The sequence below is a fragment of the Alligator sinensis genome, unplaced genomic scaffold (genome assembly GCF_000455745.1).
Source record: "Alligator sinensis unplaced genomic scaffold, ASM45574v1 scaffold1642_1, whole genome shotgun sequence".
Taxonomy (NCBI): domain Eukaryota; kingdom Metazoa; phylum Chordata; order Crocodylia; family Alligatoridae; genus Alligator; species Alligator sinensis.
The window spans coordinates 242,747-270,656 of record NW_005842914.1 but is presented as its reverse complement, the minus strand read 5'-3'; the positions used below and the strand labels follow the sequence as shown (position 1 = coordinate 270,656).

General features: G+C 42.2%; 1 protein-coding gene across 2 annotated transcripts in view; it reads left to right on the top strand.

Annotated features, from left to right (window-relative positions):
• Positions 1 to 9: 9 nt before the first annotated feature.
• The window catches only part of GOSR1 (golgi SNAP receptor complex member 1), a 47,559-nt gene continuing 19,658 nt past the window's right edge, over positions 10 to 27,910 (top strand). Inside the window, exons 1-6 of one of the 2 annotated variants that reach the window (XM_006036101.3) lie at positions 10 to 1,021; positions 1,217 to 1,331; positions 3,446 to 3,533; positions 3,832 to 3,939; positions 6,242 to 6,333; positions 7,459 to 7,533. In XM_006036101.3, coding sequence (XP_006036163.1) covers positions 3,489 to 3,533; positions 3,832 to 3,939; positions 6,242 to 6,333; positions 7,459 to 7,533 — 320 coding nt within the window. In that variant the 5' untranslated portion in view covers positions 10 to 1,021; positions 1,217 to 1,331; positions 3,446 to 3,488. Of the gene's footprint in view, positions 1,022 to 1,216; positions 1,338 to 3,445; positions 3,534 to 3,831; positions 3,940 to 6,241; positions 6,334 to 7,458; positions 7,534 to 27,910 lie in introns of both variants that reach the window. The other variant, XM_006036100.3, reaches the window with a different exon arrangement.

Sequence of the window (27,910 nt, the reverse complement as noted above, 5' to 3'; positions counted from 1 at the left end):
GGCTGAGGGGAGGCCTAGGGGGGCCCCCCGCGTGTGGCGCGACCCCATGCCCGCCCCGCGCCTCGTGAAAACGCACGGTAGACGTCTGAATTTATCTCCGCGTCGAAGCTGGCGTGGGAATGGGGGGTGCGTTGAGCAGAGCGGTAGTGTAAGCGTGGCGTTGTACCCGTGACGGGCCGCAAATTGTGCGAGAGGCAAGAGTGTCTCGCAGGCGAAAGCTTGCCCGACTCGCCCGCCGGCACCGTTGGTGCGATGCAGGAGTTCCCCCGAGACATCGCGGCCCCGCTCGTGTCGCTCCGAGGGGCGTTGTCCGTAGGTCGGCAGGTTCGCTCGTTGAAGCGTGTTCGGGGGAAGATCTTATATACGCATTTGGTGTGTTCGGGTGGCTATAAAAATAAAAAGCAGGTCAAATTTTGTCTCGTTCACCTGGATCTTATCTCGTAAGAGTGTTGCGTGTCTAGAGAAGCCTTGGCTGCTGCTTACATCTGAGGAGAGAAGAGACCCGATACGCTGTGAGGGTTGGTACCGGTCGAGTGACTTTCAGGAGGGAAACTTTAAAAAATGCCAAAGGGATTAAAGAGCGTGAGACTCGCTTAAAACGATTTAAATCAGATCTGGCCTTTTGGAAACCTTCCCTTAAAGAAGCTTGTAAGAAATACGTACTCGGTTAAGTCTTGGTAGGTTGTAGTTTCCCCTCGGTGCCTTGGTTTTGTGGCGCTCGCAAGCACGTGAAACGCCAGCTCTGGTCAAGAGGGCCGAGTGTCGTTGCTTCATGGTGGGGAAGCCGTTTCAGTCATGAGACCATCACGGGAACGTTGCTCTGTGTTCCTGGGTGCTCGTACCATCATCGCTGCCGTGTCAGAAATCGGATGTGCTCCTAGCATGCAGATCCTAAAGCTGGAAACGCTGCCATCTCCAGTACTTCGTCCAGAAAGTTGTATGTGATTAGGAGAGACGGTTCCCATCCTGCTGGACCTCTGGGCTGCTGATCTGCTCAGCGGTGATCGAGTGTACTGGACTTGTGCGTACATTGAGAGATTTTTGTTTCCTTTGTAATTGATCTCGGCCTGATTCTTCTTTTGAATGATGCCGTCTTCTACTCTAGTTTCCTCCTCTTTAGGCTACGCACCTAAACCTTGCCAAAGTAAACCCAAGTGTGTTGGGCAAGGCAGTGACCTGTTTGTACATTTACTGCTTCTTACCATTGTTTTTCCAGATCTCAGGAAACAGGCCAGGCAGCTAGAGAATGAGCTCGACCTGAAGCTGGTCTCCTTCAGCAAACTATGCACGAGCTATAGCCACAGCAGCGCCCGAGAGGGAAGACGCGACAGGTATAGGTACTACCAGACTTCTTACTGTTTATTTGCTAAAGAAGGCTGCTTCCACTACTCTTGGCTGATCTGGGGCTTGGTTTAATCTCCTCAGACTTCCTTTGTGGTTTCGTGCGCAGTTTCCCAAACTGCTCGGTAGAATAGTTCTTGCTTTGCACTACCAGCCGTGTTCTGATCCGGGTGTGATGTTGAATGGGCGTGTTGTGTGGGGATGGGGGGCAGTGCGTGGTCATGTTGGAGCATCTCTGGTGCTGTCGTTAGGCAGAACAGCAATTAAGCTTCTATTTGTGGTGATGTCGGCAGCATGTGGATGGGTATGAGACCTAGCCTGCTCGGTGCAGCTTGCGTTGCACAGTCCATCACAAGGTGCATATGCACCAGTTAATACATTGCAACTCTTTATGGCCTTCAGTCTTAAGACCTGCAAGCGCTTGCCAGGCACTTCACAACCCTCCACGTGGGCAGGGTCACTGCACGCTCCCCATTTCAGACATAAGGAAATCATGGCCCAAAGCTGCTAGGGCTCTCCAAGGATGCACAGAGAGTGAGTGGGACAGCAAGGAATAGAACTGGAGAGGTTCCTCCAACCCCCTGCTCTGACTGCAGCAGCTGGAGCTGTTTTGAGTTTTCCTCCAGGATTAACACTGAGAACCAAATTGTTTTTAAAAAAGGAAAAGCTTTTAACCTGCTGATGGCAGGTTAAAAGAGATTACATTTACAAGTCCTCCCCACCTTGTGGGCCAGGTAATTTTCCATCTTTGGTTCCAAAATGTTAACCTTACCAATGATGCAGCCTTCCCCTTGTCAGTCAGTGCGTGTTCAGTGTGAGCCTCTTGCAGTGGGGTTGTTCTGGAACTCACTCCAGGCCTGAAATTATAGAGATCCTCACCTGATGGCACCTTTTTTCTGAAATACCAGCATCTCGTGTCTGCCACTGATGCTTAGTGTGAACGTCCTGCTGTCACCCTGTCCCCCATGCTTCTCTGGTAGCCTTGTGCCCATGAGTGGCTTGTCACAGGCTGAGACTGTGAGCTGTCTGGGGCAGGCAGTTTATGACATATGCATATATGTAGCACCAAATACAGTTGGACTCTGATCCCTGGATGGCATTTGTCACTGCTTCTGAAATATAAATATTAGAGCTCAGACATGGAAGAACAGGCGTGAGCCATGCAGGACTGCCAGGGCTTTGTTAATGTTGGTCCCCTTTTCCCCCGCAGAGAAGAGAAGCACCACTACTGTTGATTTCATCTAGTCTGTTTCATTTCCCTTTCCCAGTGCCTGGTATTTGTTTTAGCAGATTGAGATTCCACCCCTGGAAACGCACCCTGCTCATATCTTACTGAAGCAGTTCTTTCGCTCTGCTCCAGACAGAGTACTCCAGAGTACCTTGCACATTACACTGATCTCTGCCTCCTTGGGACAATGCCAGGAGACAGCATGAGAACCAGTTTTCCTTCCTCCTCTTATACCAATAACTGGAGTGAAGAGTATTGCTAAAAAGGTGGATGCTGTTACTCTTCTGTATCTTGGTGTTGCCTGTTCACTTCTGTCCTCTCACTTTGTGTCGTTTGTGTTGTGGTCTTAACTTTTTGACAAGGAGAGGGGAGGTGGACTATGTAGACCAATCCCTGTCACGTACCCCGGTTTTTCTTGTGCAGCATGTTAACTTTGCATAAGATCTATCAGCAGGGAGAACCTAACATTTCTGTTACTAATGTATCTTTACCTAATGATTGTAACACACTTCCTTGCAAACCTGGAATTGAGCACAAAAAAAAATGTGGAGGGGGAAACCATTAAGTGTGAAGACAGAATGATTTCTGACCTGATCTACAGTACGTTTCTGTGCCAGGCATTAGCTTCCAGAAGGGGGTAGGCTTCTTTGGGGGGTTTCTGTTCCAAGGTCCTGTATACTCTTGACTACAGTAATGGACTAATGCCACAGTTCGTATGAGAAAAAATATATTATCTTTTTCTAAATATAATTTCTCATTTGAAGAAGCCTAGTTAGAAAATATAATCGCCCTTGTACCTATGCCCAGTATTGGCACTTTGAGTGTTCACAAAAAGATGGGCCTTCCAGTAATTGCTGCTGTTTTCTTTCCCCTTAGTTCTGACACAACTCCTCTCTTAAACGGATCAAGCCAAGACAGAATGTTTGAAACCATGGCTGTGGAGATCGAGCAGCTCCTGGGAAGGGTAATGGAGAGACTTTTTTTCTTTTTTGAATACCTAACAGGGATTTGAAGGCCTTGATGTTAATAGATGTAACAGTCATATGTTCCTGTGTAGGATGTAGAAAATGCGTTTGATGAAATGAGATTGCAGTGCACACCCACTGAACAAAAACCATTTCATTAACACTAGAAACTGCAGAAAGTAGATACTTCTTGCTGAAGGCATGTTAATGATTGGTATTATTCACTCTTCCAACATAGCCTGTCATAAAGCTCCTTCAGGGAAAGTTTATTCCTTCTTTTTTCTTTTTTTTATATAGCTTACAGGAATAAATGACAAAATGGCGGAGTACGCTAATAGCGCAGGGGTCCCGTCCTTGAACGCGGCACTGATGCATACGTTACAGCGTCACAGAGACATATTGCAGGTAACAGCTGCATGCAGTACCGTCACTGCTTGTTTGAATGCTGTGGCTTCAATGTAATAATACTTTGCGGCACTTCTTCCTGCTATCCTCTGCTTGGATGTCTTTGCATGTATAACCTAAAATGTTGATATTAGTCACAGAGAAACAAATGTCCTCAGCTGGATGTGACCAAACATCCTAGGTTGAAATGTCTGATTAAAAAGAATCCAAGAAGATTCTAGAAAATAGGATTTTAGTAACTAGCAGGAAATAGTTAATCTCATTTGCAAATGTTTGTTCTGTTTCTAAGAGCTCATGGGTAGAACTGTATATACAGTTCTGTCTTCACAAGTGTGTGTCATCTTTCTAACATTGACCCCTTGGGCTTTCTGCTTAAGTTGTAATGATACGACGAAGCTACTGTTACACTGAAGTTTTCTTGGGTAGGTTCTAGTCTACTGTTTTGTTAGCATCTAGTATTTATGCCACCTTAATTGCTGTTGGGACTTATAGATGAAGGGAAAACTACACTAAGGAAGCTAGTCAAAAGGCAATTGAAAGCATTCAGTGCAAAAGTGAAACTCCTGTGGAGCAAAAGGATGAATGCTCCAGCAGTCCCAAGAGATCTACGCAGTCTTTCAGGTTTTGTTCCAACCTGGTTTCAGTGTGAAATTATATGCAATGCTTCTTAGTTATTAGGCATTTTTCCTAGTTAGCTTCCCAAATACATTGTGCAGCTGCTACAAACTGACATCCAGTGCTCAGTCAGGGATGCCATTCTAAGAAGGCATTGGCTGCAATACTGATGTCTTTGACCTTTTCTCTGTAGTAGTCAACAATTCCTCTGCTGTGAGGGAGAATGAAAACTGTATTCAAAATAGCTGATGTATACTGAGCCAGAAAACACCTGGTACCATTGTCATAAAAAAGAACAGCTCTAACACCCCTCAGACGGAAAGTATTTTGGGTAGTGCCATATAGTGTAATAATCTAAGAAGGCTTATAATTGAAAATGCATCTTGCCATGAGGTGTGAATGGTATCCACCTTAACAAACTGAACCTGCGTCCAGATTCCTGACCTGGGAATTTCCAGGCTCCACAAGTAGCACTTGCGGGTCAGCTCATCAAGTGGCCAAAGCTCACATGCTTTTTTGTATGAGAGAGACTATTTGGGAGGGGGGCAGAGTCCATTTAAAAATCACTCTTCTTGCATTGGTTTTTTTTTTTTTACAAATTTATTTCTTTATTTTGCATAGGGAAATGTGATTGTAAGAGCCACACAAATTGATCGGGGCATGTGGGGGGAGGTGTAATATCTGAAACGATTCAGTTTATTGTTCTTAACTAGCTGTGTTTCAAGTGTATGGTATCCTTTGAAAGTATGATTGGTTAGATCTTAAATTACCCAATTTTGTAGCTCAGTCATAAGTTTCTGCATCTCCGCTGCCCATTTTGCTGTTTGCTGGAGACAGAACAGTTTCTTGCACACCATCTTCCTGTTTCACAGACCAAAATAGTTGCTGGCGTTAGTTTAGATGAAGTCAGAGGCTGCTCCAAAACATGGACGTTTTAATGCTCTTAGGAAAAAGTTTTTGTGCATTGAGTAAAATTGCAACTTAACACACACACACACACACACACACACACACACACACACACACACACACACACACTTTAATTTGACTTCCTTTTAAAAGTAGGCATTAAGTTCTTATGACAGCATCTTCACCTCTTGTCAGGCTTAGCTGTATAGGAGAGCACATACGGGGTTATAAATTTTGTGCATTAAAGCTTTACATAAGTAGCATTGTAACGTCAGCTGAAAGTTAATGAAAATGTAGCATGCAGGTGAAATGAGTATAAAATGCTTATAGTTTGTTTCTTGTGTGGTGCTGAAGGTTTTCAGAGTCAGTTAAACTGGATCTTAGCAAGTACTAGTTACCTGAAAAAATTCATATTTATGTGTTTAACTTGGAGTGTATTTAAACACAACCATTTTTTAATTGTACTAAAAGTGGTTTGTTTTTCATGTTGCTGGACTCGAACATGTACTTTTTGAGAAAGCTGAGCAAACATGGGGAGGGGCTGTGATGAGAATCCCAGCATAACCTTGATCGTAGTCAGTCAGTGCAATGCAGAAGAAGTAGTACATTTTTCATTAAAAATACTCTGTGGTTTCCACGTCCCAGTTAATAGCTTTTGCGCATTTGGTAATTCTTAGCTATAACTGTACTTAAATGTCAATCAAAGCTTGCTTGGCAGCATTGCTATTGTCAAATTGGATTTCAAGACATAATTGAATGGGATATTATTTTGTTACAGGATTACACTCATGAATTCCATAAAACCAAAACAAACTTTCTGGCAATACGGGAAAGGGAGAATCTTTTGGGATCGGTACGGAAGGATATTGAGTAAGTCGCACTGTGTGTGATAACAGTAGCGTGGATTGTTGCTCCGGACTTGATTGGTTACACTGGTGTCTGAAATATTTTGTGAGATTTTTGGGGTGTTCTTTTCTTTTCAAGAGGTGCCTCATTTCACAGCACATCACATATATTATGAGACCATATGTTGAAACTCAGTCTGGAACAATTTTCAGGTTTTGTTAATGAGCTGTTTAACACAGATCTAGCCTTTATATTAAAATCCAGTTTTATTATGAGCTTCTGTGATTGTAGTTAATGGCTTTTAAAAGATGCAGATTGATTTGAGAACTGAGCAATTTTACACACTAGAGATGATTAATATCTGCAAATGTTGTTTACAATTCAACAAATCATACTGGAATACAAAGACTAACTTTTACACATAGGGTAATCTGAAAACTGTCTACACCTACTCTCTGTGTGCGCGTTAAGATTAAGAGACTGATGCAAATAGAAGCACCCTCAGACACAGCCCGTGTCCTGCTTCTTTTGAAGTCAGTGGTAAAACTCTTTGATTTCAACAGCAGCAGGGTAGGATCTTGAATGGTTTTTCAAACCCCATGTGTTTGCAGTATGATAAATCTTGGATTGCTAGACATGGAATACTGTCACATTATCAACAAAGATTTAATTTGGAGGTTTACTTTTCCTTCGACCTCCGTTGAGCCTCTCTGAAACAGCAGGAGAAAGACATGCCTTTCCACTGTCTAGTGAGTATACATTTGAAAATAGTGTCCTCAGAAAAAGAAATTCTAATCTTTTCTTGAAATAGAAAAATATTTTGGGCTTTTTATTTGTGAGCTGTTATTTGGTTACTTGTTCAAAATAATCCATATAGTCTGATTTATTATCATGTGTCTCTGGTTAACACTGGCTTCCATTATTTTCTTTGGAAACTGACTCTTAGATGCAGGAATGAGAAGAAGAAAGTGAAGATAAATCATGTAACAGAATTTAAAAACCCCCTTTTAAAAAAAATCTTAATGATGAGACTGTTTATTTGTCTGTTTAGGAATAACTGAGCATAAAGTACAAGTATAGGAAATAGTACTTTGTATGTGACAGGGCCTTCTGGAAAAATTATTTTCCACTTTTATTTTTATCTCTTAGATCATATAAAAGTGGATCTGGTGTGAACAACAGAAGAACGGAGCTGTTCCTGAAAGAACACGAGCACCTTCGAAAGTAGGTTTTATTGATTACCTGCACGTATCATGCATGTTTGTGTCCACTAAATAAGTGCTAGAGGTGCTGGTGGGGTGAGGATTACAGGAGTTGTCACTCTTCATGCAATATAAAAATGCAGCACCAGTGGAGTCAGAATACTGCCTCCTCTCTGCAGCCTACCATGGGAAATGCCATTATTGGGGTTTAGCACCTTCCTCTGAAGCATCCTGTATAAGGTGCTGTGCTCAGAGGGTAGGGCTGAAGGTAGTCTCTTCCCTTACGATGGATCCCTTCCTTATCTCTTGTGAGTTCAGATGTTTTGTGGCTGAAAGTAATTATTAAAGGGCAGGAAATGAAAACTTTTGTTTGACTATCACTTTCATCTCTCGGCCATGAGATGAGTTGAGTTTTCAGTAATTACGTTTTGGGCTCAGCTGTGCTGTTGTCAGAGGACATTTTTGCCAGTTTTTATTTGTACCCTAACTGAAATGTGTTGTATGTTTTAGTTGTTTGTTTTTCCTTTCTGTTTGGTTTGATATCAGCGGAAAGCCTGACCCTTTTTGTGTACCCAGTAGTAGTTGTGGGTTTCTAATCCTGTTTGTTTGCTGACAGAACATAGGATAGAATACGTTTACACAAAACAGGAAGGACGAACCAAACTGAAATGCACTGGTGACTAGGTTGCAGTGAATGAAGGACACTCCTTAAAAGAGGCAGTTACGTAGGGTCCTGCTGGTTCAGTGAAGGATAATGAGCCTTTATTAGGTCAGTTGACCCTCCTCATCTGCCTGAATAGTAAAGCAACAGCTGTTGCACTGTTGAGCAGGAATCAAAAGGGACATTTTTATCCTGGACAGAAAATCAGCTTCCCTGCTTAAACACACCCCCCAAATCTGGGAGGGGAGTGTTGAACGCCAGAAAATATGGTCATTTGTTCAATGGTCCACACTCAGAGTGAATGTTTAGGTGTCTCTAACTTCTTTGATGCTTCACCTACCTACAAGCGCAAATGTACAGGAGCAGTGTCCCAGGTGTATAAAACAATATACTGTTTGACCTATTTTTCTCACTCCTGCTTGTTCTTTGCATAATATCTTCCAGGTAACCACTGTGTTTGGGAGTATTGCTCAGCTTTTGTTCTTTTTTTTCCCGTTCTGCTTATGTTCCTTTTTCTGTGCCTCTCAGTGTTAGGCACAGAGCACCCACCTGCTTTTCATTTGTCCATTCTAATTATGTGGTAAAGAGACTAAAAGCACATACCAAAATAAATAACACTTCAAATTGATATTTTAAATATTTTGAACCAAAACAAAAAAAGGCAGCCTATCCCAAGACTACTTCCTCGGCTGCTCTTCTCTCTGCAGAGGATTTCAGTGTTTGAAATAGCTGATATCTGTCTGTCTTTATCCAGGGGGACTTGTGGCTTGGAATTGTTTTTTATCTTTATTTATGAACTTTTCAGATAACGTTTAAAGATGCATCCAGTCCTCTAAAATATATACATAAAGACACCAACATTTATCTTCCATCAACGGTGCTCTCTTAACCCAAGCCAGTGTCCACAGGAGTCTTGTGTTCTTTTCTTCTCTTGCGGTCTGGGAATTTTGCTTGAGATGGCAAGTTTTTGTGGTCTCCAATTGTCAGTTGTGTATAGAGGGTGTTTTGAAACAAGCTTATTCAGCCTGTCTTGTTCAAATGAGATTTAATTCATCACCATGCTTATTGGAATTAATTCCAAATTGATGCTTAATTCTTTTTGTAAAACTGAGGTTATGCTGCTATTTGTTAAATGCAGTAATATGCGTAGGAGCATGAAAAGGAGCAGTGTCCCCCTAGAAGAGTGACAAAACGATGGCCATTTAGGCCATTTCTTCTGTTCACCATATGTGGTAAAGGGGCAGCTAACAAAATAGCATTTACTTTCCTGACTTGAAGAAGAAGGCAGGGCAGTGTTAGATGCCACACTGCCCTGCCTTCTGCTTTTCCTGATGTGTTATGCTTCTGTAGTAGCGCCCTGGCACACTTAAGAGACTGGCACAAGGGGGCAGTCTGTCATTAAGAAACATGCATATCTTGGTTAGCTTGCCTTCCAAAAGAAAGCTGTGTGTTGTAGCACAAACCAAGTGAAAAGCTTTTTACTGGAAATTAAATATTCTGCTTTAAGTTAGTGCTAGAGTATGGGAAGCTCAGAATTTCCACGGGGATCCCTGGTGCCATTCAGAGATTCACGGGTCAGAGCATTAGTTGATGATTTTTGTCTCCTGATTATCAAAGAGTGTTGTTACATTTCCACAGAAGCAAAGCAGTGTGGGTTTTTTTCTTGAAGGTGAGCATTATTTGAAATTTAGTGCATTGAAGAAATGGAAGCACCTATTAGAATAAATTTTGCTTGTTCTTAAATGATAAAGAAAATTGTACATGAGAAGAAAGTATGTGGTAGTTGTATAAATTTGGCATAAATACTGCACGTGCGTTCCTTATGGGGTTCCTTTGGAACATGTTAATATTCATAGAAACAAAATAGTCAACAAATGTTTTAAAAGGGCCTAAAACAATGGTTTGTAAGGCAGCTGTCAAAGTCCTGTATGGTTCATTTGAAAGATGTTTTAATAAAAATGAGATCTAGCACCACATCCTTACATTTCTGAAGATTTTTCAAAGATTACCTGAATCACTATACGTACTTATCTAGACACACAGAATGAAAATGACCCCTAGTTCTACGTGTGGTTAAAATAATTGGGAATTGGTGAGATCTAGTCATGCGTCGTCCATGTGTCAGTTATTTCTTTTTACCTTTATTTAAATTAATACTGTAACTGCTTTGAAGGTAAGAGAGCTAGTGAATAGTCCTTCCAGACATTTTCAAACATACACACCATCCAATCTTCCAGGTAAAAGGAAAGCATCTGGATGTAATGACAGAACATCTTGTGGATGCTGATTGCAAAAATGTAAAAGTGTTATCAATCAAACTATTAAAAAGTATTGAAGTGTAAATAGGCTGCCAAGGTATTTTAACTGTTGGGAACCTGCAGGAAATAGTTCCTCCTGACAGAATACGGGCGAATACTCTACAAAGTAGAGAACCCTGAGGTATGTGTGGACTTCAGCAAGAAATCACAGGCTTGCACGGTTCTCACAACTCAAAAATAGGTATTGATAGAAAAAATACTAAAGGATTTCAACATGATATGTCTTCAGAGAAAGTAGTTCATGAGAGTTCAGTGCCAAGAAGCTGGAAAACGTCCATGGGAACCACCCAGCTTTCAAGTTGTACCCAGCATATCTCTAGGATAAGCTGGCGGCAAAGTTTGTATGACTTGAGATGCTCAGGGCTCACTGTAATGAACCACAATGCCGGGCCATTGGGTAGCACTATCCAAAGCAGATCAGTTGACCACAAAAGGTAGCAGTGACAGTGCAAATATTTAAACAATATCAGATTGAGAAGCGTGTGACTGAGCTCCAAGAGAAGAGGGGAGACATGCACCCAATCCTTTACATTTGTGACTAAGATGTTGGTCTTGACGTCAGTCTTGCGGTGTTCCCAGCAATAAAAGATGGGGCTGTTTATGTCATTTTGACCCTGACAGAGGATGCATCACGTACTTCAGCCTTGAACATGTTTATTCCCAGAGCTGGCAATGGCTGGTTGCAGTTAAATGCAATGGCCTTTTCTTCCTGTCTTCTTTTCTGAGCCAGAATCAGGGTGACTGCTGGTGCTCCAGGAGATGCTGTGAACCAAACTTCGAGTGCTGGATGCTTCTCCCCAACCATTTACCGTTGTCAGGCGCATGACCAATAGTCCCAACTGCAAATTCGTAGTATCATAGTGCTTAGGGTCGGAAGGGACCTAAACAGATCATGAGGTTCGACCCCCTGCCCCGGGCAGGAACAGGTGCCGCGGTTATATCACCCCAGCCAAACATCTGTCCAGCCTCCTCTTAAAGACCCCCAAGGTAATTCTTGGGCTCCTCCTTGTCTCCTTCTCCCTACGCCCTGTAGCAGGAGCAGGGACTAAAAGGAGACTTTACAGATACTCCTGGTCAGTATTTCTTGTCCTCAAAATGTGCTGCAGGAATCACACTGGGAGGTCTTAGGCCAGGGGGTGATGTGACATCTTGCTGGGAGCAGCGGGAGGAAGAAAGCAAGCAGGAGCTTCAGCAGTTCTCTCCACTACAGAGTTTGTATATGCTGACGGAGAGACTTTGTGGAGGGGAAATTGGTTTGTGTTTGTTTGCATCTGTAGGTTGACAGTGGTTTGACCACTTTTCACACAGTGAAAATAATTGCTGTAATTTTCTGCCAGGGAAGTCAGCTGCTTCAGCTTAGATTTTTTTTTTCCTGCATAAATGCAGCAAGCACCTGCTTGAAACCATCAGGTGCCTGGAAAAACTGGGGCAGTGGATCATTTTAAAAATCTCGGTGTCTGTTTAAGGGGATGAAGGCCAGAAATTAAGTGTTCCCAGCTTATATCAGGGTCTTGAAGAAATATGCTCAACACTAGAAGGGAAATATGCAGGTGTGCCTTCGGAATGCTTCCTTGTTTCAGGTCCTTGCAGCCGAGTAGTCATGATTGTTTCGCTTCTCGGACAAGTATGTTTTGCCCAGTGAAGTGAATAATTTATCTTTTTCTTGTAGTACTGTTTTCCAGCTGGAAGAAGCAGGAACTTTGATGGATAGATGGGATTTAGCTGTTCAGAAACTACCCTGGAAAGTGCTATCCTAAGAGTACAAGTCCTGTCAGCTCAGCATTTCCCTTGAGAACGTTGCACTGAGCTCTGCCGTTATCGATCGGGGCCGTATCCAAAATCAGCAGACAAGAATTCATGCGTTTGGTTAAACTTGCAGCATAGTGTGCGTGTGACTGTTTTTCACACGCCCGCTGTGGGTGCAGATTATATTAATCCTTTTCGCTGATGTTTGTGCTGTTGGTAATAATAAGTTTGGATGGATTTAACTATACACGTGGCACTCATTGAAAAGCTAAGGGTCACACGCTACAGCCACGTTAAGTGTGACAAATCAACTCCGACTGATATATCTGCTTTGTCCCTTTGCGGGTTACTGTAGCACTGACTTTCCCATGGCTCTACAACAACTCCTATTTGCAAAAATAGAGCCTCCCTCATTCCTCGGTACATGTGTGCCTACCTATGCAGAGGTGCACATGCTTTTCTAGGTTTTCCTCTCATGCTTTATGTGTTGGCCTTATGTAGTGTTTAATTTGATATTTCATTTCTCCCAAGTCTAAATACGAGTCTCTATTAGCCTGTAGACTGCATGATAGTCATCGCAAGAAATACAGGATAAATATCGGTAATTTAGCAGGTGCTCAAAAATCTCTGAGGAGTTGGAGTGACCCAGGGCTAATTATAATCTGTAGCTCTGGTGGGAGCAGGCGGGAGTGAGGTACAAGGGTAGGCGAGCAAGTGAGAAGCCCTAAACCAAAGGAAGAGGAAAGCAGAGAGAAGAGGAATGTGCTGTGGGTGAAAGAGAGTAAAAGAGAATGAGACATGAGCAGAAGAAATGTAGGAATCTGCTGCAGCTGCAGAATGGTGCTACTGTATTAATAAATAACGCGTGTTGAATTCACAGGCGTGGTTAGGGAAAATTAGTTAATGTTTGTACAGTGCTGTAAGCATATAAAGTACCCTCTAAGTGCTAAGTATTATTATTACTGCTTCCTCAAGGCCCCAAAGAGCTTGTCCCTGCTTATCCATCGCTGCTCGGGCTGAAATGGTCACATGCTGCAGAGAATGATCCACTGGAATCTACATGGTCTCACACATACTGTGGTCCAGATGTTGGTAGGGAGGTTGCGTGGTAGACCCTTTTCCTTCTGAGACAAAATCACAGTTGTGCTTGCAAAACATCCTTATTGCAAACCCAGTCATTTTATAAGGAAAAGTCGTACCAGGGGAGTGCTAGTGTAATTTGAATTGTCTTTGATGTGATTGGTCTGTTGCTTGTGTTCATCTACTTTTCATATCCCTTGTTTCTTTCCCGTAGTTCTCAACATATATTTTCTGCTGCCAGATTCTCCTCTTCTCTGCATCTGCTGCCAGCTTCCACACCAGTCTTGTAGAGCAGCTATTGTTCATTCATCTCCATTGCTCATTGTTTGTCCACCTCTCTTGGGTAGTAAGGCATCTCTTCCTTGTTCCCAGGCTGGATGTCTTTTGAAACAACTGGAAAGGAAGCATGTGCAAAACTAGGTGACGTGGAAGCTCTCTGGGCCACAATTTGAGAATTGCTGAATAGGCTCTTCTCAGTTTCTTAAAACTGCTGCTGTGTAACATTCTTTTAAAATGGTTTAATTTGGAGGTAATACAATGTTCTTTGTTCAGTTACTCTACTGGGAGGAGGTCGCTTTGTCTTTGTCACCCTGTTCTCCTAACTTTTAATATAGCTTTGTGACCAAAGTCACTCCTGATGCTGACTACTTTTTTTCCTTGTAGCTAGTTGTAAAGAAAACAGGGAAGACCGAATGTAAAACATGCAAAACCCCCTCTAGTAACCTAGTCAATTTAGAGTGTTTTCCAAATAAGTTTTCCTGTGATGCAATTCAGCTGTCATCCCTGTACTATGTACCTATAACCCAAGGTCAGTACCTTTATATTGATTGTATCCGTATGCTCAACTAGAGCAGGTTGTATGAGGAGCTTGAAGACTGTTGGTTAAAACGTCTCTCTCCTGGGCATTAGCTATAGTATCAGGTAACATTTTTTTTCCTCCACAGAGAGCTAAATACTGTTAGTTTTGTCTTCCTTTTCCCTTGTGCAAGCTGACATTCATTTGAAGCAGGGAGCTTGAGTAAAGAATACAGACTTGTGCCCCAGCTGTCTTCACGGAGCTGGAGTGACCCTGTGCAAATGATAATCTGTAGCTCTGGTGTGAGCAGGCAGGAGTAAAATACAAGGGCTGAGGTTTTTGGTTGTAGCTGTGTTGGTCCAAGGACATAGGCAGGCAAGGTTCATAGAGTCCTAGATGCCAGTGTTGGAAGGGACCTCAGTGTATCATCAAGTCCGACCCCCTGCTAGTGGCAGGAGAAAGTGCTGGGGTCATGTGACCCCAGCCAGGTGCTTGTTCAGTCTCCTCTTGAAGACCACCACCTCCCGTGGAAGCCCATTCCAGATTTTGGCCTGTGAAGAAGTTCTTTCTGATGTCCAACTTAAATCTGCTCTCTATCATCTTGTGGCCATTGTTTCTGGTTATTTCAAGGAGTGCTCTGGTAAACAGAGCATCTCCTATTCCCTGCTGTCCCCCCTCCCCAGTGAATTTGTATACTGCCACAAGATCCCCGCTCAGCCTTCTCTTGCGGAGGCTGAAAAGGTCCAGGTCCCTCAGCCTTTCCTCATGAGGCCTTCCCGGCAGGCTTCTAACCATAGGAGTAGCCCTCCTCTGGACCCTCTCAAAGTTGTCCACATTGTTCTTGAAGTGCGGTGCCCAGAACTGGATGCAGTACTCCAGCTGTGGCCTGACCAGTGCCGCATAGATGGGGAGCATCACCTCCCTGGACCTGTTCGTGATGCACCTACTAATGCATGACAAAGCGCACTCAGCTCTGCTAATTACTTCATCACATTGGTGACTCATGTTCATCTTGGAGTGGACAACGACTCTGAGATCTCTTTCTGGCACTGTTCTGAGAAGGTTGTACCCCAGCCTATAGGTGTGCTGGTGATTCCCTCTCCCTAGGTGCAGCACCTTGCACTGGTCTTCAAACAGCGAACAACAGGATGCAGTTCAACACTTCTCTAACCTGTCCAGGTCTGCCTGGATTTGGTTTCTTCCCGTCTGTGTGTTTGCTTTGCCCCATAGTTTGGTGTCATCTGCGAATTTGGACAGAGTGCTTTCCACGCCCTCATCCAGGTCTCTGAAGACTTCCTATGCCTGAAGAAGGGTGCTTGTGCCCGAAAGCTTGCAAAGAACATTTTTCCAAGTGCTCAGTTGCTCTAATAAAAGAGACCACATCTACCCAAAGAACCTTCCTCTACAAGGGCTGAAGCATTTATTTTGGCTCCCCTGGTATCTAAATGGCTTCTGTAAATGGAGAGAGGTTAGGAGCACCACCTTTTAGGGAGGACCTTGCATATGCTATAATCAGCAACTGTCTGCTTGCAACCTTTAGGTAGTATTTTTCTGCATGGTGAATTTAGACTCTTTAGTCACAATTTCATTAGACTCTCAATTTAGGCATCTGGCAGGTATCCCAACTGATTCTCATTTTCCCAGTGCTCACAGGTGGCAGGCAGTACAGGCAAAAGCAACTACAGATCTGATGCTGCTAGGCTGAAGACCTTGGCCAACATGCTGGAAGGCAAGGGTGGTAGGAGGTGAGTAGGTATTCTCAGAGTCTTCCTGGAACTTGTAGTCTTTAATCTTAGAATTAAAAACAGTTTCAGCCATTTTTGTACAATGTAGTAAGAAGTCCTGGTGTGCTTGGAGTGCATTTCAGTTTTTCATCTGCATCTTATTTGTTGTGACAGTTTTTCCAGAGTGTTTCTATTGGGAACTTCCCCCAGATTTTCAGATTGCACTCACCTGTTACTTGTCCTCCTTCTAGCAGGGTTGTGCCCGCTCCTGGATGGGCTTCCCTGAACAGCTGATTTGTGGTGCTTCTCCACCAATTGAAAGGGCTGTGTCATTATGAAACAAGGCACTTTTTTTTCTATTTAAGCTGCTGAATGTGATGTCTGTAGGATTCATAGGCCCAGGTATGGAATCCAGGTGCGTCTTATGATAGGAAATGATATGCAAGACTACTGAGTGATCACAGCTTGCCTGTCTCCAGATTGTAATAGTAAATATTACCTTAGGATTCAATTTGTGGCTTTAGTTAAAAAAAATAAAAATAAAAAAATCTTCATTGCTCAGACATGAGTATTTATATAATAACATGATCAAGTCATTAAAATACTTTTTAATGAGATTTTTGGGGAGGCTCAAAGCTTGCAGGCACTGAAAGAAATGCTCCCATAGGATTTGTTATTTATAAAGAACTTAATAAAAGCATATGGACATCAGCCATTCGCTTCAGCATCTAAAATCCATTTTTCACATTAAAATTGAGTTTGATCCTCATTAGAATAAGAACAGCACCTGCCTTTTATCTCCATGTACAAAATGTAAGTTCCTTCAAAAACATGAGGACCCAACAAAACACGTTTTAAAGAGGGGTTTTCTGGTAGAAGATGCAGTTAGTGCTTGATATTGATCCAGTGTGACACAAGGTCATTGAGATTTGGGAGGTTAATGTTGCAATGATTGTAGAATAAATTAGTCTTGGGTATCTAAAAGCACTATCGTTCTAAAACCAACTTTATAGTTTCCTTTCAGCTGCCTTGTTAGCATACAGCCTACTTAGTTAATGAGCAGGATTCTGCCATCTCATTGAGGCTGTATGAGAATTTTCCTCTCTAAGTGCTTTCATGAGATGTGACTTCATTGTAATCTGAAACTATTGATATTAAAAAAAAGAGCCTTAGGCTTATTACTTCTTCCTTGAGCTGTAGTCACTTTTTTGTGATTTCAAATGAACAACTGCCAAGTCGCTAACCTTTGAAAGGTGGTAACTTTGCATATGCAAGAATACTCTTGACGTGGTCGTGTCATGTATTTCACAGAAGAGTTTAAAAACTCTGGGAATGGTGACTAATTAGTATTATGCTAGAATGGTGACTGGGAAGGATTATGCTGGTCCATCTTCATCTTGAATATTTTCTTTCTACAGAGTTAAGTTCAATACCTAATAATGTGAAATAAGAAGCAGAAGTAAGGAGGGTATATCAACCTTAGTTTTGACTTTGTCTCTCTCTTAAAGAGCTGGTTGTTTAAAATGCACCTTGTCTGTATTGTCCATTGGCTGCTACGGAAGTTTCTGTACTCTGATGGCACGATCCGAACAATCTTCTTGACTTGGGATTTCGACTTATTTTCCTTTGAATAAATTATATAACACATGTTATAAAAATTGAACCTTGAAACATCCATAAAGGAGGCTGAAGATTAATAGTTGCCAGGCTGTCATTCAGTTAGCTGTAACAGCCAGTCAGCTCAACAGTCGAAGATTTTCCTGGATGTGCACATGCAGACATGGTAGTCAGCCTGTGTATAGTGAAGCATTGCAGGTTTCAATTGTGTTGTCCCGCTGTACTCATCCACTTCACGTTCCTTACGTTTTGCATGAAGCAGTGACTCTCTCAACCTTTTGGCTCCACAGGCCAGGTGAGGGGCGTGGGGCCAGACTATGGGAATGATCAGGCTCCCTGTGCTGCCCACACAACCCAGGATGAGGCCTATCCCACCCTGCGCACCCATCCCAGCACACAGGGCCACAGCCTACCGAGTTCTCTATGGATCTGCGGGGAGCCCCACGGGCTTGCTGCCATAGCGCAGGGGGCTGGATCGGGGCCACAGGCCCGGGGTTGATCACCCCTGATTTAAAGTATTAAATAAACCTTTACTTGAATGCTTTTCTAGCAGCTGGATTGCTTTTTCAGATGCAAGGCTTCAGATACACTTGTCTTAAATACAGTGGAATATTCTGCTCTTTTTATATTGGTATATAAAACTCAGTAACTTGCATTTTTTTTAAAACTGAATATGGTGGCTGATAACATTGCCCGTAGCTCGGGTTGGAATTATACAAACTTCCTCTTGCAGTCCAGCCGATCCATCTAGACGTGGCGTCTTCCCTGCTAACTCTAGTTTTGTCCTTCTCACCTCAGGTCTGTTAATAATATACCATCTTCTTGACCAGCATTTATCCCTCATTGCTGCACTCATACCTCTGCGCTGTCACTTCTCTTGATGTTTGGCCTAGGTATCTCTTTTTATTCCAGTACAAAGGCTTTCAAATGGAGACTTCAGTTCTGAATTATCCAGTTGACTTACGATGTGCATAAAAGATGGTTAGGCTTAACCCATTTGTGTTTTTTGCTCTAAAGAGCATGTAAAGTCTTAATGAATCCCAAACTGGCCAAACATTGAGGAAACAAAACCACAGCACCATCCAAATCTAGGCATGGCAGCAAACAGTAGTAAGTAATTATTGTCCTATAGAAAGGCTCCTAAGCACCCAGAAGTGGAGTGACTTGTCACTGGCCTGTCCCCGCCGGGGCTGGGAATAGAGCCTCGTTCTCAGTCTGCCCTATGCCTTAGCCTAGAAACAATCCTGTGCCCCGAGGGGCGGGGTGGGGGTGGAATGAAAAGCACGCTTCAGGTTAAAAAGCTGCCTGTGTGTTAGTGACTGGAGTTGCTTTTTTTCTGAAATAAACAAGTTAATGATGCGTGTTGTATTTGCTGCTGGCGTTCCTTTAAACTCCCAGCCTTAACTAGGACAGCCTTTTCCCCCAAGGTCTTTATTGAAATTAGAATCCTAACAATTAACGAAGCCCATTTTTCATGGATTAGCTCTAATAAAGTAGACGCATCTTTTAAGCAAAGTCCGTGACAGTTTAGTTCTGTAGAAGTACTGTTGCTTGCCATTTTATTTTTTAAAGGAGCCGTCACCAACTGGTGATTATCTGAAATAGTTATTTTATAAAATTTGCCCGCCTTTATAGTTTTTCAGCTTTCCAGCATCCTACTGGAAAGTACCCATTAGCTGGCAGAGGCAATTTAAAGGCTCATTTTGAATCATATCAGGGTATTATATTACTTATCCCAACCACCATATAGCATGTTAATGAGATTAATAGTTAAGATGCTGTCAACAGTGTATGCAAGGAGTTTGACATGAAAGAGCCTGTGGCATTACCACTTACCAGCCTCTGTTTCTTCATACCTAGGTCAGCTCTTGAAATTCATGCCTTCTCTAATCACTTGTGTGTTCTTTAGGTAATTGCCATCTCTTTTCCACTTCTTTTCACACAAGGCAATAGCAGTTGTAGTAGTTGGTATACTGTGTGTGCATAATGAATATGAATAATATTAAATGATAGGAAAGAACCTTTATACATTTAATATATTTGTGTCTTGAGGATTAAAAAACTCTTCAGTGTAAAGCAATAAGTCAGGCGCTTATACTGCTGTTACCATACATCCAGACCTATTCAGCTTCAGCTTTTATGAAATAAAGGCTAATTTTTGTTTTGGAGACAAGTTGGTGTCAGGACAACACCCTGCATGTTTTTTCATGATTGCAGTTTTCATCGCTAAAGGATAACACTGTTTTTTAAAGCCTGTCACAGCTCTGACCATTTATAGCAGAGATGGGGTGCACTTGAAGACAGTGTTGCTACAAGTGCTGTTTAATTTATTCCTTTATTCACTGTATAGGTGAAGGAATTAAGATATTTTTGTAGAGTAATCCTGACTTCCCTGCATACAGACACTCTTTGAAGAATGTTCCTGGGTCTGTAAGTACCTAGAAGTCTTGGAGATACCTCTTGTACATCTAGGAAGAAAACCTGTTAATTAAAAGTGAATGTAATAAGTGTTTATCCATCCCACCCTATGCTCCATCTACCTAGTCTAAGAAATGTATAGACTGTCTAGTCATGAAGGTTTCAAAGTTCAGACAATATGAGTGTTGGATTTTTCTTACCTCTGTGGCAAGCGTGTTGTTGCATCACTGTGCATCAGGCAGTGCACTTTTGCACATCAGCCTCCCTATGCAGACACAGCAATAACAACCACAGTGAGCACATCTACACATGTGCTTTATTGCACAGGAGGCTGATTTACTACACAGTAAAGCATCACCGTCTGCATGTGTGGTGCAATTAGGATGCGGTAGATTAATTTACTCTGGTGTAAAATAGTCCCATCAGACACAGGTGCTATTTGACAGTGGAGTAAATTACTGCACTTAAGCACACGTGTAGACAGTGATATCAGGATTAGTTTACTCCGGCTCAAATTGTGCTTGAGTTTATTCAGTTTCATTAATTGCATGTGTAGATGCATGCAATGTTAAATAGCTTTCTAGCTTGAGCACAGTTGTTTCCGTAGTTGGTGACTGAATGCATTGTCAAAGTCAAGTCAGTGATGTTACTTCACTTCTCCCAGAGTTGCAGCGAAAAAGCCTGTGGAAGACTAATGGTTAAGGAGATTTTGCTGGTCGGTGGCACTTGATTTTTCAAGTGGGAGACTTTCTTGTGGTGGAGGCCTAACTACAGGACTTTGATCTGCCTCCCTGTAAATGCTTCTGTTAGGAGATACAAAGCATTGGTTTAGGCATATTAGAATACTCTTTAAATGTACTCCCACAAGTTGCTGCTATCAAATATATGGTTTGCCCCTATGAGGCCACAAATTAAGCCCTGTGTCCTTCTAAGTGCCACTGTGATCCCCTTGCCCCGGACCATATGCTGCTCTGCTTTCTGCTCCTTGCCCTGTGCCCCTTGCCTATTCTATTTACTGCTTCCTGCACTATCTGCCACTGCCTGCCCCTTCCCTGATCTGCCACAGCTGTATATTAAGTGCATGGGCCTCACACACTTTGCCACTTGAAACATGTGAGCTGCAGGGTGACCACCCCTGGTTTACACTTTGCCGTCTGCTGTGTATAAATTAGCCATCTTCAAAACAGAATCTGAGTGTGCAGGTCTTGTTTCAGTGTAAATAGGTCATTTTTTACTGGCATAACTATCAGCTTAGTTTTCAGATTTTAAGGTTGGAAAAGATTATTTATAATTCCTTAGTCAGATCTCCAGCACAACACTGGCTGTCAAATTAATCCAGGAGAATGTGGATAGGGATTTTCAGTAGGATTATTTCTTTGTTTTTCCCGTACCTTTCCAGATATTTAGTGCGTGTCATGTTCTTTAAAATAACCACAATATTTGAATTCCCTAATCTAAACCTCTGGGCAAGTACATCCGAACTAGGCAGCTCTGGCTTCCAACGTCTGGATATTCAGGAAACTTCTAACAGACGACGTGATGCCCCAACATCTGCGTTTCAGCCTAGAGTAGTAGCTTTCCCTTTCTAATGATGATCTCCTTGAATGATGATCTCCTTGAAATCTTGACAGTAACAAGAATTAGCTCCATTCTCCCAGTATCAGATGCCCATTTTAGCTGGCTGACAGGGTTTGTTTTAGAGCCTTTTGTTCCGTTTAGCTTTGCCGTCAGGTGAAAGAAGCAGGATGCTCTCTTTCTACTTGTGAGATGTATTTGTACTGAGTATTATTTCACCTTTGGATGAGTTCCACTTGTTCTATGGGAGATAAAAAGACAAGCTTGAGAGTACTGAGGATTTTACAAGAAATCAGGTTGGCAAAACGTCATTACAGGTCCTTATTCATTAAAGAATTGCATCTCAGATTCGAGTTACAGATAGCTTAAATGTAGAGTGCACTTTAAAATCCATAGACAGTCAGTGTTTTGCTTATTTACCTCTGCAATTATAGGAATCACTTTTTGAAACAATAAATAGGCAGATGGTTTCTCTTACTAGTTTGGCCAAATCCTAGCTGGAAGTCCCAAGCCTTACTGCATCTCTCGGAAAAAAGACAGCAGGTGCAGATGAGCAGAGTTGGGAAACAGGACACACAAGCTTTCCACAGAATGGGTTTTTTTAACAGAGTTGTGGACAGAGTAACGTTTAAATAAAAATCATCTCATATTGTCCATCTCAAGAATAATATAGGCTTTCTTCTTTTGTTAATTTTACTGAAATCGTCTGTATGAATGCCCTAAGCAATGCTTAAAGGTGTTTGGGTGACAGTAATCCTTTAGAAGATATTAATCCCTGCAGTCTTCTCTTCCTTCCAGCCCACCTGTAAGGCTGGGAAGCATTACAGCTGGTGAAATGACTTGTGCAAGCTTACACAGTAAGTCCGTGGCTGAACTGAGAATGCACCGTGATGATCAGCGGTCTGCCTCGTTACAATTAGTAAACAGTACTAGCCCTGTGATGTGTTTGTGCAGCCGCCCCTTTACCCTGCTACTCGTGCAGGTCCATGTATCGGGTGGTGAAGCAGTGGAATGGATTACCTAGGGTGCTGGTGGGATCTCCATCCTTGGAGGTTTTGAAGGCCCGGCTAGACAAAGCCGTGGCTGAGATGATGTAGTTGGGGCTGGTGCTGCTTGGACCTCCTGGGGTCCCTTCCAGCCCTCGTTGTCTATGATTGCATCCATTCTCTCTTGGTCAGATTAGCGTTCAGTTTATGTGAAACTTTTCCTTGAAGTGCTTACATATGATTACATATTACTTGGTGGCTGCCCAAAGATATAATTGAAATAGCTCCTTTGGGTTATAATAAGTAATGAAAGCAACATTCCTTTCTAACACTGTTGCGTACAGTGTGTAAAACTTGAAGAAAAAACAATATAGTCCATTAGAGCAGTTCCGATAAATTACGGTTGTGGTTACTGATAATGACTTACAGTAAAGCCTGCCCTGTTTGAGTTCATTTAGCACTGGTCCTATGGGTAATACGTACAATTTTTGGCGGGGGAGCAGTCTCTCCAGGAACCTGCACTGTCATGACTAGGGAAAAAGTTCCTTATGGGCATCTCTATCCCGCCCAACCAGTTGGTTTTGTAGCCCACTTAATTTACTTCTGGTGTAGAGGTGATTAGTGAGAATCTGAGCGGATTGGGGAAAATGGTGGGGCTTGACCATGTTCCTTGTATTAAGCGTGTATTGCAAAGTAAGAGGAGATAACTGGATTCATGGTGGATAGGTTCACTTCTTTAAAGAGCAACATTTCTGAGGAGTCCTTTGAAGAGACAGGCACATAAGCAAATAATGCACATCTTAAGCCATTTAAAAATACCATTCCCCCCAGTATGATCACAAAATATTTTGCAGATGTTGTCGCATGCTGTTTGTGAGTGCGCTCTGTGGTTTCTTTCTGTGAGTCTCTGGTCTTAGTAAGTACATCTTCCAAAACAAGGATGGCAAATTGGCTGGGGCCCTACACTTTGGAGCATTTCCAGAAAGCGTTCAGTGGCTGCTAGCTCTGTGTTTCTTTGCTTTACCATATTTCTGTAATGCTCTGGCTTCATGTGGAACACCTAGAAAGATGGTGAACTCTATATAACTTTGTATGCCCACTGGCCAGTGTGATGATTTGTAGTTCAGTACTTCTGAAATATAAGCAATCTGCTGCATCTACTGATGGCAGTTCCATTAAAGGCTATTTTCTTTATTGCCACCATCAATTGGTTGTTTCCTTACCAGTTGGGTATCTTCCCAGTCTTCCTGAAAGGTCTCCCAAATGTCCAACTCATTACACCGGGGTCTGAAGAATCTAGCCCACTCTCTAAATACATTAAGATTTGTGTCTGCCTCTCTGCATTTGGATTTGTGCATCTGTGCAGCGCCTAAAAGTATAATGATCCCCCAGTGTATTTATACAGATCTTTACGCTTTGAGAGTTGCAGCCATCCTGCACTTTGTTTCATTATCCCTGCTAGAAGGTAAAGTCTGTAAACTATTACACTCAATCTCTTTATCTTCCAGATTTTATTTCAATTAACATATGAAGCAAAACCTGCAAAAGCTTGCAGTTTCGCAGCTATTTGTACCTCTCTCCATCTGCTCTCAAAATGGTTTTAGTCGGAGGAAGCCATTCATCCCTGAAAACATCCATTTCATCTCAAGTCATTACTGGTTTTGAGTGATTACACCTTTTCAGATCTGGTGATTTATGTTGGTGATCAGAGATCTGTGCTTTATATTTCAATCTATCCCCCTATCGCTCCTTTATGTTGCATGCTGTTTGTGAACCTCAGCCTGCTATTACTTTGCCAGAGGCGTAGCACGGACTTTTGTGTTATCAGCATAGGGCTCTTTTCATTTTTAGGGACAGGCATCACAAAGATGGAAGCTGCTTGCAGTGATTTGAGAATTTTTCTATGGAAAGCCAGAAATTCTAGGTAATATTATGAATTGTTGCTATGAAAATCGCTGGATTTTGAAAGGCCTCTGAGAATGGGCACTTGAACAAGTTACCCAGAGATGAGTTAGGAAGTGAATTCAGGTTTCCTACAGTAGCTGCCTGCATGTATGTTCTTAACCTACTGTAAGTGAGAAGTAGGCTCAGCTCATTCATGTGCTTTTTATTTTCTACTTATATTCTTGCAACATTGAGTAATCCAAATTTTAAGGTTATTTTTTTTCTTACTGCCCAAAGATACATGTTTTGTTTTTTTGCATTTTGCTCTCTTTTTCCCCTTTAGACTCTCCACTTTTATTTGATATATAGTTGGGGCTGGTCCTGCTTTGAGCAGAGGGTTGGACTAGATGACCTCCTGAGGTCCCTTCTGACACTAATTTTCTGTGATTCTTTGCTTTTCAGAATGATTTGTACGGTATAGTGGGGTACACTCTGCAAGACAAATATCAGTGTGACCGCAGCATTGCTATTCCTTAAAGCTTTGTGTTGCCTGGCCCAGTAATGCGGGCTGTGAATATAGAAATCAGCTAAAGCAGGCATTTTGGCAGAATTCAGGTGGGCTGTCAATCTTTCAGCCAAAGGGAGAACTGTGTCAAATTGTTAACTTTATAAATGAGCTTGGAGGACAAAAGGGAAAAGAGCTAGCAGGATATTCTGTAACTTTTCTCATTTCTATCTACATTATTTTGTCTGTTATGATAAAGGGTCCTGACCTTTATGCCTAAAGCATCTAATTGTATCTCCAGTTTTAACGGGCCACTCCATCTTTAAGGGGTTTGGTGTGCATGCAGATCAACTGTGCTGCTGACACCAACTTAACTGGACAGGTAAAACCACCAGGTCAGGTCCAGGCCACACAGATGTCGGTGGCAAAGCTTACTGTCTTCACTGAGGTCAGGATTTTCCCCACTCTTCTTTTAAAAACAGTCCAAATCATTGATTCAGTCTATTGCTCTGCAGCTTGTTTCGCAGCTCTTTGAGCACTCTGGCTGTGGGGAACATTTGGTGGTAAAAACCCCCTTGAAATAGCAGGCAGGCGTCTCTTCTCTCCCTTGTGCCTATTTTGCTTGATTTGCTGTTTGAATTAATTTACCTGTCCATATATTTAGATGACAAAGAGGAAGAGTAACGTAACTGCACGAAAGGTTTGATTGTTTCACACGCGCGATTGCTGCTGTTGGATTCGTGCCATTTGCTATGGTATTTGATGGTTTCAGCATCTTTCCCTCACTCCTTTCATATTGTACTTTTAAGTGACTTTGTCAAAATGCCATCTGTCTCGACAGGTGAAAATACATGAAATGTTGAAACAAATGGTGAATCAGATTAGTTTTGCCCTGAATTCTTGTTTGCTTGCTCACGTGTTCACAGGGTAATATGCAGCAGATTATTAGTTCTCAGTTGGAACAGCAAAGTCATGAAATTTTATAGGGAAACCATTTTTCTGTGCTTCAGATTAGGTAATGAAGTGACCTCATTCCTCTTTTAATACTTTTTATTTTATTAAAACATTGATAATTAATCTAATTTATTTTTCTTGCCTTAACTGCTGATTGCTAGGATTCAGGATTTTGAGGTAGAGGTGACAAGGTGCACGATTTCGTTCTGCCATATTTGATATAGTTCAAGTTACTAGTTACTTGGAAGCAAAAGTCTGAAGAACTCTTGCAGAAATCAGCAATGTCTCATAGACTTGGTGTCACAGGTGTGGGTTTTGTGTCTCTGTGTTTCTGAGCAGGATAAAGCTCAGGTGATTTATGTGATTTATAGTGGACTTTTTAACATACTGTTCTTTCATTAAAGTATTGGCATCAGTGTTACTCTGCTGAGATGTAACGAATGAGGGATCCCTCCAAGTTGATTCACTTAGTATTGGTCACCCAAGTGGCTTTATAGTAGATACGCTCTTCGGTGACAGCACTGGATCAATCTGGCAGAAAGAGGTTAATAAGAAAAGCGATTCTTCACCCGGGTAGTTGGCTGCAATAACAATGAAAATAGGCACACATACAACTTCTTGTTTCGAATATGCATACTTAAAATAAATGCTGTTTATCACTGAAGAAATATCTTTTTTCCTCCCAAACAGCCATCTGTTAAAATTCCTATGCATTCAGCCCTAACAGGTTACGATCTGACAGCATTTTGAATAGGCTGTGTTTTGACCATAAAACTATTAAAACCACTTGTTACAGCGAGTGAATTGTCCGGTCTGTGTGATAGAGCTGGTTGTAAATCTGCTGTATGGATTGGGGGATAGAGGCGTTTAAACACGATACCTTTCTAATCATCTGTTTAAGTAATAAAATGGAATAAATAGGACTTGCTCTAAGATAGAGCGGGTAGTGCTTCTGCTGCAAAATGACGAGCCATCGCTTCATGCTCTGGACCAGTGGTTCTTGGCCCGGTCAGCACACTGCTGTGACCCATGAGAGATCCTGCTAAAACACGTTTTAAATGGATACACAGGAAGTAAGTTGTGTGGGTGTGGCCCACATAAGACATTGAGAGCTGCAAGTGTGGCCCACTGTGGCAAATAGGTTGTGAACCGCGGTCTATTTTAATGTGCGTTAATGTCACTAGAAAAAGTGCTGTTTAGTTAATGCACATGAAGCATCACTTAAAAAATGTGCCCTAGGTAATGTGCATTAAGACAGGCTAATGCGCATTTTCCTGGTCCCTCCTAATGGAGACACTAGATTTAATGTGCATTAACTAAAGTGCAGTAATGCATGTGTAGACACGCCTCGTTATTATCAGAGGAGGAAAGTCACATGTTTACACAATTTTCTTTCAGTTTTTGCTGTTTCAAGATTTTTAGTGTCAGCAGCTCTAGTTATTCTTGGGGCAAAATACTGGTTAATTACTGCTGATCTCGTTCCCAGCAGGGGTCGTGGGTCTTGGGGCAGGCAGCCCTGTGTAGGCTGGGGCAGAGTTTCTGGGAAGCCTACCCACATGTGCACTTGGCATCATCTGTTACCTGTACCACTGCCGGGATGGTTTTGCCCCAAGAATTTTCAGAAATACATGCTCCTTCCAATTAACAGGTCTTTCTCCAGGCGTGTCAGATTTTTATCCTGCAACATCTTTTCATTGTTAATATGCAAGAGCTGTACACATTTGTGCTTCCCATCTGTTGTTCTCCGGTCTCCATTCTCCGCTATTCCTTGTGGATTAGCCTCATTATGCATCTCCCACGCAATGCACCTGTTGAGCTAGACGAGGTACCTGCTTTAACGTCTTCTCAAATAAATTGGGTATCACTAGAAAGGAAGATTCCAGAAATCTCTAACAGGGATTTCTGTCTTTCTCGACTCTTGCAACAAATCAGCTGATGCCTTGAAACTTGAAATGTGATTACTTTTGTTTACTATGCATAAGGACAGCACTTGGCTCTCTGCACCCCTTTGCTAGGGAGCTCCACAGGCTGTCTACAGAATGCAAGAAGAAATAGTTTTATTAGATTATTTTAATTTATTTGCAGCTCAGCTGACTTCTTGACTGGTGGCTTGGTTTTTAGGATCAAGAGAACCA